Source organism: Astatotilapia calliptera, chromosome 15, assembly GCF_964374335.1.
Source record: "Astatotilapia calliptera chromosome 15, fAstCal68.1, whole genome shotgun sequence".
NCBI lineage: Eukaryota > Metazoa > Chordata > Actinopteri > Cichliformes > Cichlidae > Astatotilapia > Astatotilapia calliptera.
This window is the reverse complement of record NC_137436.1, coordinates 13,171,807-13,191,403: the sequence shown is the minus strand read 5'-3', so window position 1 is coordinate 13,191,403 and position 19,597 is coordinate 13,171,807. Positions and strand designations below refer to the sequence as shown.

Here is a 19,597-nt window from a genome sequence, read left to right as displayed (position 1 = left end):
AATAAATAAAATGAAATGCGTGTCTTTTGCCCAACAGCCAAAGGAAACATGGAGCACCATTAAAGATTAAATCCTGTAACTCAGTCACAAGCAAGAGGCTCTTTTAGATTCATTTTGTGTTTTTCAAATACATTTTTTCTCGAATTTGGAGATGTCATTTCACTGTATACAAAAGAAGACACCTTGCCAAAGCTGGGCAGGTCAAAAGGAAAATGCATAAATTTGATTTGGGGTTGAACTGTCGCTTTTCTAGATGAAATCTTTTGTGTTTATTTGCACTGCACTTCTCAGTAACTGCAGCAGTGTTGTGTTGGTTTTTAGTTGCCTGCAGAACGGGCAAGATCAGTTGATCTATTTGTTCTGTTCTTTTGAAATGTATAAAAAGCAGTGAAAAGTCCCCGTGCAAAACACACAGCTCCATTCAATGCTGCTGCTCCCAGCTACCGGTCGCCGCTCACCTTTCTCTTTCTTTCTTCAGGCCAGATGGATATCTGGCAGTGCTGTTGTTTAATAGCAGTCATATGAGCACTCATCACTAATGTCACTGATGGAGGCGGTGATAAGCGCCACAGAGTTAAAGCTTCCTGAGGCGACTTTTTTTTTTTTTTTTTTTTTTATGTTTTAAAACTGTTCTTCCCAGCAACAGCCAGACAGTTTCAGGGCTACAAGCTGTTGACCTGCTTTATCCTCTTATCAAAGTGTTGACACGAATCAGCAACAGAGGAAATTGGCTTTTAGTTGAACATAGTACACCAGGGTTAAGTGTTTTTACTATATTACTGCAGTTTAAATCGTTTAAAAGTAAGTTTTCTGTTTTGTTTTCTTGTTTTTTGGATTATGGCATTAAAAAAACTGATTATGAAGAACCCCCAGTTTACCCATCACTCATTGGCTCATAACGGTGTGCCTTTATTCTGCAAAAGTAACATAGTTCATAAAATCTTTCCTAAACATATTTTTTGATAACCTAAGAATGATATTTAAAAACAAATCAGATTCGTTTCAGTCATGGATTTAATATTGGTTTTCCTAGCAGGTGTAGTTGTTCCCCAACAACCCTTTTTATTTATTTATTTTTTTGGAAAGGCTTCTTAAAATGATGAAACAAAACCTATAACTTATAAGATCCACTCTAAAGATAAAGATCAGAGAGTCTGAGTGTGTCTGGATGTTGTCAGTATGATTCTGTTTCCAGAGTCAGCCGTCCAGGGGAGGTTGAAAGCTTCCGGTGTCTGCAAGAGTTTATGTGGGTGGGCTGCTGTATGTGTGCCGAGGCTGGTCCCAATCAAGACGCCAACCTCCTAACAGACTGTTGCTTCTTTCTCTCTGCAGGACTACTTGGAGTGCATAAGTAACCAGTCTCGACTGGCCTTGAGCTCTGAGGACAAAAAGTCACTATTTGGCAACATCCAGGACATCTACCACTTTAACAGGTACAACACAGAGCGACAGACATAATCAGGAAAATATAATATAATGAATAAGACTGTGTGGCATAAAGCAAAGACACTCAGATTTCCTATATTTGTTGGTTTCTGAATTTTTGGAGATCAGAAACGGAGATCATGTGTCGCTAAATAATTTGGATATTAAATTATTGTGTTTCCTTATTTCACATAACACCCAGTCTTGGTTAAATGGCTCTAATTTCTTCTCATATCATCGGGAATCTTTACTAAAATGACTCATTAGCCAAATATTGCAAAAAAAAAATCATTTTAAATTACATTAAAATATATTATTTCCTCACAGGTATAACCGTCTGTGTTATTTTAATGCATCCATTAGCAGCTCTGCTCATTTAAATTTTCGCTTCATGTTTGTACTTTTATGAGAGGTGTATATTACTTTATTAATTGTGTCTCTCATAATTCCCAGGATATGCTGGTGTAATTTCAACTATTCCTGAACATGTTTGACAGCATATTCAGGGGTTAAATACACAACACTCCAATTTTCCATCCACAATAGATTTGTGACTCTAACTATTTGCTGCTACTGCAATAAACCATTTAAAATGTGAGTTGCCTGACTGAAATTCAGTTTCACTCTGTTACTGAGTTCTGAGTTACAGATCTGTTTGTGCCACAGATGTTATTCTAATATCGAGAATATTATAAAATATCTCTATTAATAAATCTACTCTTTTTGTTATGGCATCGCTATGGTCTTAATGGAAAATTACGTTTAATTGGTGCCTCTCCGAAGGGCTAATGAAATATCATAAGCATCATCGTGGTCTAAAAATGATAACCAGCTTCTCACTCAGCTGTAAGATCATCCATCAGCTGCAAAATGTTGCAGTATCTGTTGGGATAGAATGACATTAGACATTAAAATCAACCTGGATTTGCCGCAAAGCTTCTCTAAACTGCTTTGTCTCTCCACTCACCAGTCACTTTATTGGGTACACCTTGCTAGTACCTGGTTGAACCCCCTTCTGAACTGCCTTAATTTTGGTCCATGATGTCGTCACGCAGCTGTTGCACATTTGTCAGCTGCACGTCTATAATGTGACTCTCCCGTTTCACTACATCTTATAGAGCAAAGGTGCTCTACTGCACTGAGATGTGATGACTGTGGACTGTATACAGTGAACTCATTGTCATGGTCATGAAACCAGCAGTACTTAGGTAGGCTGTGGTGGTTTTAAAACAAGAAGTCAAATAGGTTTAAGGGACCCCCTAAACTGTTACATCACTGTCCGTCTGAATTGTTGATACAAGACGGGATGGATCCAGGCTTTCATGCGGATCACATTATATTCTGACCCTACCATCCAACAATTTTCCGATCTTCCACTGTCTATTTGCATTTGTCCACATATGTAAATGATCCAAGCTGCTGCCATGTGATTGGCTCTTTTTATGACCTCTTTGCCTTAAAGACCAACTGAACAGGTGTACCAAATAAAGTGGATGGTGAGCATAACGTGCCAGCAGCCTCCCCAACACTGAAAATGGACTGTACCAACTGTTGTTGTTCTATGAAAGGCATTGTTGCAGCAGCCAGGCCTCTAGTGTGTGTGTGTGTGTGTGTGTGTGTGTGTGTGTGTGTGTGTGTGTGTGTGTGTGTGTGTGTGTGTGTGTGTGTGTGTGTGTGTGTGTGTGTGTATAATCAGTCCCAGTCTGCATGCTTGTCACCTCTAGTACCGCTCCAGACTGTGTGTTTCAGTGTGTGAGTTTTGTATTCAGATGAGATGGCAGGTCCAGCATCAGTCATGGTGGTCTGGAGACACAAACATTCACTCCCACCTATTCATTTCTCAGCTGCCCCACACAGTCAAACTGGCCAGTAAACGGAAACATAAAAGCAGTTAAAAGAGGTCACAATGACCTCATGCTTTAGCCATGAAACAATAACTTCAGGAGTGGCTGTTTCTTTCGTTCTTTTTGTCCCTACACTGAATTTACAGCTGCACAACAGGAGCTGCTCCCTGTTTGAATTCATGGAAGTTCTGAATTTGTTCAGTGGCCTATCACCTCATTTTGAACACCGAGATTTTACTCGTGAAATTCAGCACAACTGTTGGAACAATGAACCACGGGAGAGTCATTTATATGTGTGTGTATTCAAGGAAGAAACAAAAGAAGGTATAAAATGTAAATCCCGGGAATACAGTGTTAACTGCTGTGAACTTTTTTGCTTTAGGGATCTTCTTCATGATCTTGAGAAGTGCAACGCAGACCCCGTGGCCATCGCAGAGTGCTTTGTATCCAAGGTAATCAGTTTCACTGTTCACAGTACTGGAAGTAACTGAATACATTTAGTCAAGTGCTGCACTTTCAGGTACTTGAGTACATACATTTTATAATACTTTATATTTAGCTTTTTACCCCCCACTGTATTTATTTAACAGCTATACTTGCTAGTTTCCAGCAAATGCAACATATTGTAATAGTTTAATGCTTTTTAGGCTTATACAAAGAAACAATGTCACAATTCAGATCTTTAGAAGTTGTCCTCTGAATATCTCAGATGCTTTCATTTATATAGCCATTGAGAATATTGTGGAAAAACTAAAGATTTTGAATGAACTTTTACTTGCAGTGGAGTACTTTTGCTTAGTTTTATAGGTTTAAGTAAAGGTCCTAAGTACTACCCTGTACTGTCTGTTTCTTTGCTTGCATGGGCTCTCCTCCTCTGCTTGTTGAAACCTGTCCATACAGCTGCTTTGGACACATGCACACGCACACAGAACAACATCAACGAGACAGAAAATGAGAAACTAGAAATGAGAAATTATCGATACCTTCCTCAAATCAGGTGATGACATTGCTAAAATGAACTTCCTAGAAAGTGCATTGAGGTAAGAAGCATTATTGTGCCGGTGCGAATGTCAGTTTTAAAAGGAACAGCAGGGCGGGGAGGAATGACAGCACCTAATCACCTTTTTGCTTAAGAGGGATAATTGTAGTTTTCATCAAGGAAAATGGACTCAGACTCTGCTCACGGTGTCAGAGGTCCTCTTTTCTGTATGATTCAGCTCCTGCTCTGTCTCTCGGTGCCCTACAAACTGGTGGCACGATTATGTCCCATTATAAAGTGCTGCATACCAGCACTTTGTGTAAAACACTTTGCGTTCCCTCCCTTTCCTTCTGCAATTACACCCAAAACCGCAGAGCAACTGTCTGACCATGTACACACAAAAAAAGTCACAGTTAGTGTCACAGACTCTCTAAATGCAGCAACTGTTGTTGAGACAAGCTGGTTTTATGGCTGCATAATTAACTGAGAGCTATAAACAAACCAGCCTCATGACATCTTGAAACCAGCTGATTAATCTTACAGTTAGCAAAAAGAGGTCTCAAAATAAAATGGCATTCATGTAGGGAAAAGAAGCTTTTTGTTGATGTCTTGGTGTCAGACGATTGTACCGCTTGCAATGTGCAAAAAATCGTGCGATATTTATTGGTTGTTTGTGCAGTGGATAAATTGGGAGACAGCCAGCTTGAGAGCAAGCCTCGGGCTTCTGAAAACACATCCGTACTGCTGACGTACTGCTCTTGTAAGACTCGCAGATACCCATTAAAACCATTTAAAATATTCTGTTTTTACTGGAAGTGGTAGCAGGTTCCTGCCCCGTCTTGCTGTCAGCATTTCTGAACACGGTTTAATTATAGTTGTACGGCAATATGTAAAGCTTCCTCTTCTTCTCACAAAACGCCAGAAATTTCCAGCTCATATCTAACTGGTTGATTGATTCAACTGGTTTCTCTTAAAATGTGTATGTGCGTTATAGTTTCACACCCTGTTACTAAGCCTTAAAGGTTGAAAGCACTATATTTTCACCTTGAAGGGACTAAAACTAGCAATGAACTTGCACACCTGATGTTAGAGTTAAACCCGGGCGCTAACAGTCTCACATTAGGCTCTTCTGTTTAGTGATATTTGTATTGAGAGTGGCTCAAAACGCTTGTTACCGATATTTATTCATGTCTGGATTTCAGTGTGTGTTTGTTTTTAAAGGATTTAGTTTAGTGTAGATTTGTCATCAAGTAGCTTTAATACAGTTGTATAGGGGGGTGGTCAAGAGTTGGACCAGCACCTGGAAATGTTTAGTCTCCACTGACCAACCCACTACTCTAACATTAAGAAGCCACAGTTAGAGCTCTGTGTTTGTGCATGTGTCCTTAATGATATCACAGGCTTCTGGTAAACGGGTTGTAGCTCAAATTCCACTTTATTGCTAAAAAAAAAAGGTTAGTCAAGGTTTCAAAAACCCTGGAAAACTCCTAAACCTCTCTTTCGCTATCTACAGTGAAATGCACACACTCGGAGACGCACACAAACACTGCTAATACCTTTCTAGTCTCAGCAGCCAAGGATCACATGCAAGCACAATGTTTGAAGAGGAGACAGATCTAGCTGTAAATCTCCGTCTCTCCCTTCTGGATAATTGGCTATCTATCCTCATGTTCTTTTCTGTTTGACTAAATCTTCGCTGTGCTATGTGTTGAGTAAGCCTTTAAAGCATTTTATGGGTTGCTACATGCTGACTGAAGCAAAGAGAGAACAATTACGCTGAATTTTTTTTGGTCCTAATGATCCTCTGAGTTCAGCGCATACCTGATGACTCACTGTGACCAGTCCGGTCTCGTAACAATAAAACCTGCAGCTTTATTACCTTGCTATTAAAGTGATGAGTGGGCGCGTAGCCATCTATCAAACTTAAACTTTTTCTGTCTCCCTGCATACCGATTAGTGGCCGCAGTTCAAATAAGTACAAGTCTTTTCTGTGTAATTTGAATCTTGATCTCTCAGAGAGGTGTGTTTATTTTTCGTGATGTGAAGCAGCTTAAAGTTAATAACTTTTGGATATTTTGACATGATGAGTATATGATTTTAAGATAGCTTATATGTATTTTAAAGGATAGTGTATTATAGGCATGAGTTATTTCAAGGCCTTCTGGTTTCCTGGTTAGGTTCAAAGAGTGTGCACGGACGGGTGTTTTTTGGCATGTCTGTGCTCATGCGTGCGCTCTAAAATTTATATTATATAGCAGACGTTATGCACTTTGTGGTCTTGTGTTCACAGTGCAGGAGGATATTAGGAGTGTGTATTAGGAGTGTGTTGGTTTGTGTCATCAGAAATCGATGGTGGCACATCTGGTTGTGTTTAGGCCTGGTCTGTGGCGGCAGACTGCTGGAGACGTGGAGAAGAGCTCTGCTCTTCAATTAAGAAAGGTTCCCACGAAGCACCTCGGGCTAACAAATCATGGGAGGATGTCTGTGTCTTTATGTACGTGTTCTTCTGTTCAGTATATTTTGGTGGGATATACTGTGTGCATGAGGTAGATTGACTCTTTGCTTCCAGCTGATTGGACGTCGTATTTAGTTCAAATCAAAACACGCACACATCCAAAGTGGGTACGTGCTCGAAGTTTATTAAGAATCCAGCGATCACATTGTCCTGGTTCATAATGTGCACTCTTTCACACACATGCAGAGCAAACTTCTTCTGCATGTTTATGCTAACACTTCCTGAAAGCTGTACACATCCTGCACCCTACTAGTGATTACGGACACAAATGGAGTTCAGTTACATTCTCACGTTACGCAAGAGAAACGAGTTTATCACAAGGCCTCCAAGAGAATATGATAAAGGGGAGCGATGAAGAGGAAGCGCTTGCAGGGAGAAAGGAGGGATCGAGGAGAAGAGAATATCCATAAGAGATTGGTGAAGAGAAGATATCAAAATGTGTTGTAGAAATAATCGTCGGGAGCAGGCAGGGATGATGGGAGGATGAGAGCAAAGAGGTTTAGACTAGCTTTGATAACTCATGCTGTCTTTGATGTCTTTGATGTTCAGGGAGGTATGCGAGGTGGGAAAAGTCTCAGTTAAAAGGGAGGTGGGTAAGGTACGAGGGGATATTTAATCTGAGTGCTCAGGGCTGTTGGGATAAACAGAGAATTAAAGGCCAGGATGGAAGCTAATCATAAGCTACAGGGATGAGGTTAAATTAGGATCAGTGAACGAAGGAAGAGTGGAAGCCTTGTCTGTGGGCTTTAAGTAAACATGAAATAACCCAATTCATCAAAGTGGACACAATCCACTGCAGATGTATTATAACCACTGATTAAACAGGCGAAAAAGCATGTGGATACATATTGACCTGTAAGGGATTATGCAGTACCACAGCTTTCCTGTCTGAGCCCATTTAATCACAGCCGCACATACTTTAAGTTACTGCTAATAATTTGGCTAGTAGTGCTGCTGGGTTTAATTTGAATGTATTCGCTCTTGCGTCGTGTGTTTTCAAATCATATCAATCTGCATGATATGAAAACCCATTAGAGCCATCTTCCTTGTCTTCCTCAACAAGCTTTGCTTTTTGACTTTCTGCCCTGCATAAACAAGATTTTTGTTTTAATCACTATCTTGCTTTAAAATCTGTATTTTCACAGAGAAATTATTGCTCTGAGAAAACAGAGCAGCACAGTCTGCAAATAAAACTATAATAGCACCAAGGAGTTGTGCAACACTGACAAAAACAAATGCCGACCTCGTGTGACTGTTGTGAGCCAGCTAATTCTTTTTTCAAAGACCTAAAATTGGGCAGACAGACATGATATTATTAGTAAATTGCACAAATCCAGACCAAATGCTCAGAGGTGTGATTGTTCTCCTCACAGACTTACAAGATATTTCGCTACCACATAATAAAGTGTCAAAAAAAAAAACAGTCAAAGCAAACTCCACACTATCTCAACAACTATGCAGTTGCCAGTGCCATAAAATCCGGGCATTAATTCCCCTCCCCTTTCATCTGGTATAATCATCAGGTCAGCTTTGGTTAATACCTCTAAAATTATATACTTTCCCATCGGCTGTTGATGACATGGTGGACTTTACACCTGCTAAGTTGCTCTGTGTTAGCATTTTTATTGTTGGCTTCTTACCATTATCAACACCAGCATTTAACTCAAAGTACAGGTTTGTGCTTTCGCTTTGCTATGCACCTTCATGCATCCACTAAGATACAGTGCCAACAAGTGTGACATGACATCATACCGTCTGACACGTTTCTCCTCTACACTCCTCAGTCTGTCTCGTTTCATGTTACAAAGCTGCTTCGACTCATTTGCTCTTTTTGTTGTTGTGTTTTACAGAGTCAGGAGTTCCACATTTATACCCAGTACTGCACCAACTACCCACGGTGAGAAAGCTACGCCCTGTGTGTGACCAACCATGCTTATTCACTAATGGGGCCCACTGTAGAATTGTTAAGTCATCCTGATCTCACCTTCACATGCCATCTTCCCAGCATCTCACATAGCTCTATTGTGTATGTTGTTCAATGCATTACCTTATCCCCCCTTTCTGATGAGCTGACACTCTCTATAGAAGCCTCCTCAGCAGGAGTCAGAGTGTCTACTGTCAGTTGTGCCTCAAGGTCTCTCTAAATCCCTCCCTTCTTCTTTCAGTTTTTTCTTCTTTTCCTTTATTGGTGTCCTATTGACAGAGTTACAGCCCACATACTGACAGACAGGGTATTAAAGTTGTCACCTTATCATAGCTAATGCTGTTAATGTTTTATCCTGCTTTGTCTGAGTGCCTCAGTTCCATGGTGCACCTGTGTGTTACAATGTACGGGGCTTTTTGTGTCAATTTCTATATTGTGTGTAATTAAATGAACTGAAATATGATGCAGTTCTTCCTGCCATGACACAGTGCACCTTTAAAACACTGATAAAAAGGCATAAGAAGGAGGAAATGCATACAATCTAATGATGACTAATTGAATGTTCTGTGTGTGTGTGTGTGTGTGTGTGTGTGTGGGGGGGGGGGGGGTCTGTTGTCAGCTGTTTAAGATAGACTTTCTCCTACATCCACACCACAGCTGGTGACCCCTATCAAGGTCACACACGACACACACAGACTCATACACAGACTGGGAGACACTTACATATGCACAGACACACACACACGAGCTGTAGATGTATCATGGTCATACTGAGCTCAGAGGTCAGGTTTCCTCCAGAACAATGTGAGGCCTGTGTGGAGCTGCGCTGGAATTTAGACATGCAGACATGCACATGAGTGCACACACACTTACACAAGACACAGAAGAAAGAGACAAGCTCACAACTGTCTTCCTCTGTCTTTTTCCACTGTGCGTGTGTGTACACATAAACTCAAACACATACAGCCTCCATTGGGTAGTGAAAAAGTTCTTTATTCTTCAGTAGGTCAGACAGCAAATGAGCTCCACCGAGCAGTAAATGTGGTTTTACGAGGCTGTAGAGTGGTACAATATGTTGCAAAAATTAGTTGATACAGGCCAAGCTAACAATAAAAGCATCAAATACGCAAATAGAAACTGATATTTGAGATTCTGGCCCTATTTTTGAATAAAAGACTCAGCAGACCAGGCAGCATTTTTCCAATCTTCTGTTGAACAGTTTTGGCAAGGCTGTGCGAGTTGTAGGCTCGGGTTTCTGTTCTTATCTTAAACAAGTGGCAGCCAGCGTGGCCTTCTGCTGATTTGGCTCATCTGCTTCAACGTTGTGCATTCAGAGATGCTCTTCTGCATGCCATGGCTGTAGGGAGTGGTAATTGCCTTGAAGCAGTCTTTCCACTCCAAAAACTGCCACTCACTTTGTATTTTCTCTTTTGTTCTGACTGTTGCCTGTAAAGCCTAGAGATGGTTGATCAGTAGATCTGGTATTGCTGAAATACTCAGCTCAATCCAAACAACTATGCCATGTTCAAAATCCTCATTCTGATGCTCGATTTGAAGATCAGCAGGCTATCTTGACCATGTCTACTTGCCTAAATGCATTAAGTTTTGCTGCCTTGTCATTGACTGATTAGATGGTGTTAATGAGCAGTTGAACAAGTGTACCTAATAAAATGCCCAATGACTGTAGCATGATAGCGGGACACAAATTTGGCTTATTTTTGTATGCATTTGCAAATGTACGTGCACACAGTGTATGGCTGCCAGAGCTTCAAGAATAATAAACCTCATGGAAAAAGTACACATAACAGCTCAGATATCATATTGTGTATTAATTTACATACCTCACTGTGTTATTCAGAATTAGCATAATATTAATTTAACCACATTGTTCAAGCGAAAAACTGAAAGAGAATCTCTCAGTCCTCCTTAAATGTTTTTATCAGGGCACATACCGATCCCTGTTATGTCTCTCACTCTTGGTTAATAATCCCTTTGTGTTTGGGTGATATATAATTTTTTTTTTTTCCGCCTCCTTCAGTTTTACTTTACAGCTCTCACTCGTCATCGCTGTCAAATTACAGTTTCCTGCAATTCTCATCTTATTTGCTGCTTTTTGTCTCCACAGGTCTGTTGCTGTGCTCACAGAATGCATGAGAAACAAGGCGTTGGCCAAGTTTTTCCGCGAGCGCCAAGAATCTCTGAGGCACTCCTTGCCCCTGGGCTCCTACCTGCTCAAGCCAGTGCAGAGAATCCTCAAGTACCATCTACTATTGCATGTACGTCTTTTTTGTCTAGCCCAAAGCGCGCGCACACACACACACACACACACACACACACACACACACACACACACACACACACACACACACACACATAATGTCATCCAAACAGTTAGTCTTTACCCACAAAAATGTGAGAGCAGCCATAATTATTATTATTATTTTAACCTATTCCAGTGCGAATGCATGTCTACGGTTAAGTAACTGAGCTGAGATTCCAGCCCACCTCTGATGGAGAAGCCAAATGTTTAGACATATGGTGCTCAGTATGCATGTTCCTGTGTGTCTGTGTGGTTGCATTACACTGCATGCATTGTTGTTATGAACACAAAACAAAACATAGTAGTATGAACATGCTCATGAATGTTTTGCTTTCATTGTGTGCAAATTCCAATTGGCAGCATTTAAAAAAAATATATATATATATATATATATCTATATAATATTATTATTATTATTATTATTATTATTATTATTATTATTATTATTTTATTTATTTATTTATTTATTTATTTGTGCCACCTGTGCAGGAGATAGCCAACCACATGGAGAAGGACACAGAGACCTATGAGGTCGTACAGGAAGCCATAGACACCATGCAGAGAGTGGCGTGGCACATCAATGACATGAAGAGGAAGCACGAGCACGCTGTGAGGTTGCAGGTACAGCGAGCTCTCTCACATACATTAAAATTGCGACTGAACCTTTCCATAAATCATTACATGGATGACGTGTGATGGCGTCTCCTGCGTGCGTTCCACAAGTAAACAGCTACAATACTTTGAAAACCTTTCAAGGAACAAATTGTTTTAGCGTTCTGCGCAACAGTTATGTGAACTCCAGGTTTGAATCGGCCAAGGCCCCGATGCTCCCCGCATCTTGCACAAGTCAGTGCATTTTCCACTGGGCTAATGATGGCCTTGCATAAGGAGGACACATAAAAGGGAAGCTTGTTTCTTTTATCTGCTCGGGGGACAGAATGGTCTGATGAATGCAGGAATGTGGGGGAACAATTTCCGTAAGAGTCTGAAGGAAGTATTTGCTTCATAAAAATGGTCAGTTTATGCTTGTTTTGTAATTTTCTTCCCTTTTAATTTTCTAAACATTTATTTAGGCTTCAGTGTGTTTGTCCTTCCACCCAGTAACCTTGTTCAGGTCATTTAACACTCTGTTTTCGTCTGTATTTCTTGTTTTTTTTGATAAGTTGAGTTGTCTCATCGTATTTATTTTTTGTGCTCCAGTTTGGCAACACAAATATGCTTAGTTTTTTCTTTGTTTTTTTCCTCAATTTCGTCACAAGGGCATGATTGTGTGTCCCCCTTCTTGCTGTTACCATGTTTAACTCTCGTTACTCTGTAACCCTGTGATTGCTGCAGGAAATCCAGAGCCTTCTTACCAACTGGAAGGGCCCTGATCTGATTGGCTACGGAGAGCTGGTCCTTGAAGGAACATTTCGTCTGCAGCGTGCCAAAAATGAACGAACACTCTTCCTCTTTGACAAACTTCTATTAATAACTAAGAAACGAGAAGAAACCTACACGTACAAGGCTCACATCCTGGTCAGTGACGCAGCTTGGAGAACTTCATGCCCTGAAGAAATGCTAAGGATTTCAATGCTTGTGCTCCGTATTCTAACACTACTTCCTGCCTGTCTCTTGTAGTGCTGTAATCTGATGCTGGTGGAAGTCATCCCTAAAGAACCACTGAGTTTCAGTGTGTTTCACTACAAGAACCCCAAACTACAACATACAGTTCAGGTATAGCAACATTACATAAGAGAAGACATGTCAAACCAGACACCAAACACCCTTTGAATTTAATTACACGTTTGAAAATGTAGCTACGAGCGACATCGTGCAAGTCCGAAGTTGTGATGGTTGTCGCTTCGTGATTTGCAGCTGTCTTATTGTTTTGTATTTAGTCCAGGCTCACGTCACGGAGCTGTTCAGACACGTAGACTGTTTAAAGGCTAACGGTAGCCATTGTTGTTTCCTAATAACTGTTTTTCGACGAGCGCTGAAAAAGAAAGCTAATATGTGTTATGCAACAAAGCTGCTCTCCAGTTCTTAAGGATTTAACCCAAACCTTTTGAACTGTATTTAAAATACATGTATGAGATTATCTCTTCTGTGATGTTGTGCTATCTGCCCGCAGGCTAAATCCCAGCAAGACAAACGCATGTGGATCTTACACCTCAAGAGACTCATACTTGAAAACCATCCTGCCAAAATCCCTGCCAAGGTAAGAGGAGCTTATCTCCTGACAGGCCCCATCTTTATTCAAAGATTTTGTAACTGCTCTGAGCGGGATGTGCTGAAAATGTCACTCCCTCCTACTCACTCCATCTCTCTTACTTTCTCATATTCCCTTATCCACCTATCCTGCTTTTACACTTTCTAGCGTCTTCCTATCAGCATTCATCATCAGTTTTTAATGAATTCTTTTTATTCTATGTTATTCTGTTTTGGCTTTTTTTGTAATGTTTTATTGGGGTTATTCCTAAATTTTTGTATTTAATTTTAAGTTGTAAGTAAAGTATATTTATGAAGCACTTTGTGGCTACACATCTGTGAAAAGCACTTTGAACATAAACTTTACTATCTCTTCATCTGGCTTTTGACACGTGCAGCAAAAACTAAGACTTTTCAGAGAAAGCAAAGAGTGTCCATGAAGAGGCTCCTTTGATAAGTTTCAACTTGAACTGTAACGTGAATACAGTAATATGGTGCCACCTAGTGTCAAAATGCATTTAAAAAAAAATGCATGCATTTTTTTCTAATCCAAACTTGTCTTCTTGCAGTTCTACTAAAGTAGTTGAATTGTAATTAATTTAATAATTATTATCAATAATTCAATATTCTTGCATTCAAAGCAAAAAAAAAGGGAAAATTATTGAGAATGACAAAGATCCTCACCAAAGCACTAAATTTTTAACGCAGCTTATCAAAAAAGACTCAATTGCAACAAAGTGTTTAAGTTATTCAAAAGACTTCATCCTAATTTTTTTTGTTGTTGTTTCCGAATTCCAGGCCAAACAAGCTATTTTGGAAATGGATGCGACACGTAAGTACCAATTTCTAAATTAGTGATCATTTATTAAAATTGTACCTTTGGTATATTTTAGTCTAATGTTCTTTTTGCTGCAGGTATAAAAAAAAATAAATTAAATATTCATTTATCACTTATTTGTTTTCCTCTACTGACATTTTTTTCCCCAGATCATCCCGGGTTTCACTATACCCCCGACGGTGAAAAGAAGGATTCCCCTCAAACCAAGGAAGGCCCCACTCCTCGCAGAGGGCGCAGGAAAGGTGAGAAAAGTCTCAGTCAATATTGTGTTGAGCAAAAATTATGTTTCATAGCTTAGTGTGTAAAATAAATACAAATTAAAGGAATTGAACACACATCTAAAATTTATCATATATTTATTTTTCTGTCTTCCCAGAACCTCTGTCCAAATTACTGAAGAATGCTAAGCAGAATGCAGCCAATGCAGACGGTGAAAAAGTGAGTCATGCAAACACAAACCAGGAGTCGGTGTACACACACTCGTGAACAAATTTTACTTAACCCAAAATGTGTTCCTTCTCCATGCAGCGAACAAGTCTAGGTGCCACACTGCTTTCTCCAGTGTCCCAGCTGGCTCTGGGCACAATTGGCCGCAGCCGTAGCCTCATCAACCAATCACAGGAGTCCTTAGATCCTGGCGATCACTATGACCACAGTGACCGGGAGGAAGGGGAGGAGTCACATCAGCAGGACGCTGACGATGAGGATGACAGTGGTCTGGTGGGTTTTGGCTACCTATAATTGTGCACTATATTTAAATTTGCCAAAAATATCCCTGTGAAATTCGGGGTTACATGAAAATCCCCCAGTTTGTTTCCATGTTAATCCAGTCTTTCAAACATATTGGTAATACTCTAAATTCTGCATTCAGGGAGGCGGAAAGAGGCTGCGGGTGCCTGGCAAAGGCAGTAGAAAGAGGCTGAACCCTCAGGCTTCTGTTGATAGCATTGAACAGTGGAAAACTTTCAACATGAGTTCAGCAGACCTACAGGTACAGTATCAATTTGGAGCTAATGAGAGATGCAATATAAAATTGTACTGGATCTCAGATTTTTCAGCTGCTTCAGTCACGTGCAATACAAATGATCTCTGCTGTCCTTCAGAGAGCCAGAGAATCCCTTGTACGGGACGGAAGTCACCACCCACCACTCCTCAGGACACCACACGTGACAGAGGAGCCTCCAGACTCCCCCATTCCCTCTGTAATAGTAACAGAAAGTGACCCGTCAGTGAGGAACATTTGGGCAGACCATCAGGCTCGCAGGGCAATGTTCCCCACCCGCCAGAGAACAATGCAGCCTGACGATGAAGACGAGGACATCTACCAGATGTTTGTTCCCACAGAGCCAAACGGACAAGAGCCAGAGGTGCCTTCAGAGAGATCAGAAGCTCCCTCATCGCCAAGGACCGCTCGGCCCTGCAGCTGGCATGTTGAACAGGTGCCCACGGTGCAGGTTGAACCTCCACCCAGCGGTAGCAGAGTCCTGCGGAGGGCAAGCAGTGCCGGGGAGAAGGCTACAGAGCCTCGAGAGAGCCCCGAAGATGACCAGGCCGGTCACAGCAAAATGGAAGTGATCCACACTGAATCATCCAGCAATGATATATCTGGATCATCTTCAGCTGAGCAGCTGACAATGGATGATATTGAAAATGTTTATGACAATATCAGCTATGAGGACCTAAAGAGCATGGGACTCATCAGAAGAGACCCTGAAGAAAGCCAGTCGCAGAAAGATGCTTCTACAGATGCACAGCGTTCCCGGAGTGAGGCAGAGAAAGCAGTCAATGTTCCAGAGGTCAAAGAGTCTATGTCCAAACCAGACAGTTTGCCAGAGGACCATAAGTCACTAACACAAGAGGGGAAGTCATTTGGGACATGTGAACTCAAAATAGTGGAGGAGGAGAATATCTATGACACAATCTGTTTTAGGGATCCGCCATCAACCGAGGTCATGGAAAAAAATGAAGGTGATAAATTAAAAGAAGAGAGGAACAGTGTGCTGCTTAGAGCATTTGTTTCTGAGCAGAGCTCCCACTTTAGAGAGGATGAAGGACCAGCCCCCTGCCTTGCCCCATGTTCTTCTGAGCCCGATCTTTCGTCTTCTTCCACCTCTGAGACCTTTTCTCAGAAAGGAGATAAGATGTCCGAGCAGGTCGATGAACTCTGGAACGACTTGGAAAACTACATCAAGAAAAACGAGAAGAAAGCTGATCGACTTCCTGCTGCATTCCCAGTGAGTGCCAGCGAGTCGCCGAAGAAGACCTCGTCTGTCAAAAAAAGCCCTGTGAAGAGCACTCCTGTAAATACTCATGCAGCCTGTGCACCCACCAGTTCCCCAACACATCAACCTAAGCCCCCACCTGTCACTGCCACACTCTCATTCACCATCCCACTTATCAACCTTCCTGAACAAAGTGAAGGTACCACTGAAGAAGAAACCCACAGCCCTTCTCCTGCATCACGCCCCCTTCCTGTCACCCCAGAGCCCGTCCCAGGAACCGTGAAGAGCATCCGCAACCGACTGGCTCGTCTAAGCAGCGGCAGCTTTCGCCTGGAGGATGACGATCTGGTGGAGCTTCCCCAGCGAAACATCTCTCAGAGAGAAAATTCCCTCAAGGACCTTCACAGTTTGTTCCCAGGGGAGCTGGCAGGTCTGGACTCACCCCTGGCATCCTCCTCTCTCCTGCTGGGTGAGTCTGTGGACTTTCCCCTGGAACTGATGGACAAAACTAAGAGCCGTGTGTTCCTCATGGCACGCCAGTATAGCCAGAAGATTAAGAAAGCAAACCAGCTGCTTCGCATGAGGAGCATGGACCCTGGAGACTCTTGCAGTCGGGCCAGAGCAGAGAAGAAACAGAAAGATCTCGCAGCCATCTTAGAGGAGAAGAAACAAGGAGGTGCAGCCATAGGTAAAAAATAATAATAATAATTCTCAGATGCTAGAGTATAGGTTTAAATTTGTTTCCATTTTGTGTTTCAGTGGGTAGAAATCTGTAGATCACCTATTCAAATAGCCATAATTTGACAATACAGCCCTTCTCTGGCAGCTCTTCTCTCCAACCAGACCAGCACAAACAAATGCAGTCACTTCATATGTGAATGAGGGTAGTAGCTTCCCTGTGCAGGAGAAGAAATGCGAGCTCAGAATTCAGCTCGAGGCCAAAACGGTTACAGTGTCACCATCTGACATATTTTGCCAGCAGGCCCTCTTTTAACATATCCAGTTGTTGGCAAAGCTGGAATAGCAGTTGATTCAAGTTTTTCATTGTCTCAATGGATTCACTTTTAAAACAACCAATAGGATTTTTTTTTTAATGAAATGCCAATGATTGGCCAAAGGTGAGCTATAGATGTCTCGTTTCCTATTGAGACCACTTAAATTATATTTTGTTGAAGTTATTATTGAATATTTGTCCAGTGAGAGCCAAAAATCTGAGTTTTAAGATGCTCAAAATATGGTTTGAGCAAAAAATGGTGCCTTTATTGTATACCAGTGCTGTTAGTTTATGAGCAAAAATGCAAACATGCCTCACTCACACTTCTTTTGCATCATTTTTTTTCTCCCATCTTAAGGTGCAAGGATAGCAGAGTACTCCCATCTGTATGACCAGGTGATGTTTAAAGATTCCTCCAGTCCAACCTCTGCTACCCCACATCACTCCCATCCAGGTCTGTCATCTTCTCCGTCCATGCCTGAGACCTCTCTGGAAGAGGACTGGCTCCACTCCACCTACAGCAACGGAGAGCTGGCCAGCTTTGTCTCCTCGTCTAGCGAGGTGGGAGAGGCTCGAGCATCTTCTACCCCTCAGCGCAGGCTTACTTCAGCCTGCTCCACCCCTTCTTTCTTCCCTCCATCTCCGACCAGTCCACCGGCACAGAGATGGAGCTCGTGCATTTCCGCGCCTATTGAGAAAGAAGAGCACGTGTACAGCTCCATTAAGAGACATCCTTCCTTTAATGCACCATCTTTGCCCGCAAAGTCCTCCCCTTCTGCTCAGTCAGTCAGTTCTACTGTCAGCCAACAGCAGGAGAAGTCTGGACTTAAATGTAACGGACTCGATGTAGATCGATCCACAAACAGACTTCATGGTCCAAGTCTAGGCCGAGCTGGCCGGCAAAGTAGCCTCCCAGAGCGGTCTACCCAGGGGCTTTCAGACCTCACTTTACACGATGGCCAAAAGGTGGTGGTCCTGAATCGGGCTTCTGCACTGAGCATACTCACCGCTACCCAGAACTACTTGGCCAACTTCAAGGACAATGGGGAAGATGACGATGACTATGTCGAAATCCGCTCAGAGGATGAGAGTGAACAACAGCGTGACAGGTTGTCGCAGAAGAACGGCAGCTCAGCCGCTCTTGCCGGTCAGAATCGGGGCGTTATCCAGTCTCAGAGTCTACCGTGCACCCCAATCCGCTCCTGCGACCCGCTGAGACCTTTGGACCACGAGCATTTGGAAAAATACCTGTGGAACGAGCCGCAGCAGAGCCAGCCCAACATCGTCCAGTCTCTGAGGGAGAAGTTTCAGTGTCTGAGCTCCAGCAGCTTTGCCTGAGGCTGTGTGTCAACTAAAAAGCCAAATCTATATCAACAAAGGGAACAATGCTGCTTGGCCTTGACTGCCCTACATCTTAAAACACAAAGAAATGTAAAGCAAATATAACACAACTCTCAGTGTAGATCAGCCATATTTGTAATGACATGTTAATGCCTTCGCCTTCTGTTACAGTGCTTTGAAGTTTAACATAACAGGTGACCATTAACGGTCAAAACGCCACATCAAAGCTTGCATGTAAGCTGCCTTAGCACTTCCGGAGATCGGGGTGGGTGGGTGAGGGGTCGCTAGAACAAAGCAAAGTTCTCAGTTGTCTGTAAAAGGAGTCCAGTGTGACTGAAAAGATTTTAATATTCAAACTCTTTGATTGCTTTTTGTGTTGAACCTTATAGACATAACTGGTGTCATATGAACTGTTGTACAGTAGTTCAGGATACTGACTGAAATGTACTCTCTTCTGTGCTCAAGGTCTTAGACTTAGACTCAAACATCTAGTGGACTTTGACAGATTGTGTCAGTAGTACCTCTTCAGTGGTGTTCTTAAGGTTAATTTTAACTGCACTTTCATCTCTAGTTAATATTTACCTATATAGGAGAGGTGGCCCAGATTCGTGGCTAGTTTTAAAAAAAAATTTGCTTACACTATCAAACCGTTCCAAACAAGCAGCTTTACAAATATACAGTTCAGATTCGCAGTCTTCACATGTGCTACTCAGGCTAGTTTTTCACCTTTAGGTGGCTAATACAAGACCCAATAGGTTAAGTATGACTAAACATAGACTTGTAAGTCTATTTGAAGTTATTGTACGTCACTCTGCCTACCACCTTTCTAGGGTATCGTGCTTTAAAAATTGAGAAGATGCTGATATTTTAGATGATCAATAAGAAATATAGGATTAAATATTTATTTTGAATCTGTGAGCAAATCGGAAATGTTTTTTACGTGTTAATGTCTGGGGCCATCCATCGTGTACAGCTTAAATGTTCATCTCAATAAATAAATTGTGC

The 19,597-nt window shown here is 41.7% G+C and overlaps 1 protein-coding gene across 3 annotated transcripts in view; it reads left to right on the top strand.

Annotated features, from left to right (window-relative positions):
* LOC113037150 (pleckstrin homology domain-containing family G member 1) overlaps positions 1-18,737 on the top strand; it is a 58,549-nt gene extending 39,812 nt beyond the window's left edge. For all 3 annotated transcript variants that reach the window (XM_026193900.2, XM_080289630.1, XM_026193901.2), the window contains exons 3-17: positions 1,333-1,433; positions 3,652-3,721; positions 8,614-8,660; positions 10,813-10,963; positions 11,497-11,628; positions 12,343-12,525; positions 12,628-12,723; positions 13,121-13,207; positions 13,996-14,029; positions 14,185-14,277; positions 14,412-14,473; positions 14,564-14,755; positions 14,907-15,026; positions 15,139-16,945; positions 17,610-18,737. In XM_026193900.2, the coding sequence (XP_026049685.2) occupies positions 1,333-1,433; positions 3,652-3,721; positions 8,614-8,660; positions 10,813-10,963; positions 11,497-11,628; positions 12,343-12,525; positions 12,628-12,723; positions 13,121-13,207; positions 13,996-14,029; positions 14,185-14,277; positions 14,412-14,473; positions 14,564-14,755; positions 14,907-15,026; positions 15,139-16,945; positions 17,610-18,589 (4,155 nt within the window). In that variant the 3' untranslated portion in view covers positions 18,590-18,737. The remainder of the gene's footprint in view (positions 1-1,332; positions 1,434-3,651; positions 3,722-8,613; positions 8,661-10,812; positions 10,964-11,496; positions 11,629-12,342; positions 12,526-12,627; positions 12,724-13,120; positions 13,208-13,995; positions 14,030-14,184; positions 14,278-14,411; positions 14,474-14,563; positions 14,756-14,906; positions 15,027-15,138; positions 16,946-17,609) is intronic.
* The last annotated feature ends 860 nt before the right edge of the window (positions 18,738-19,597 follow it).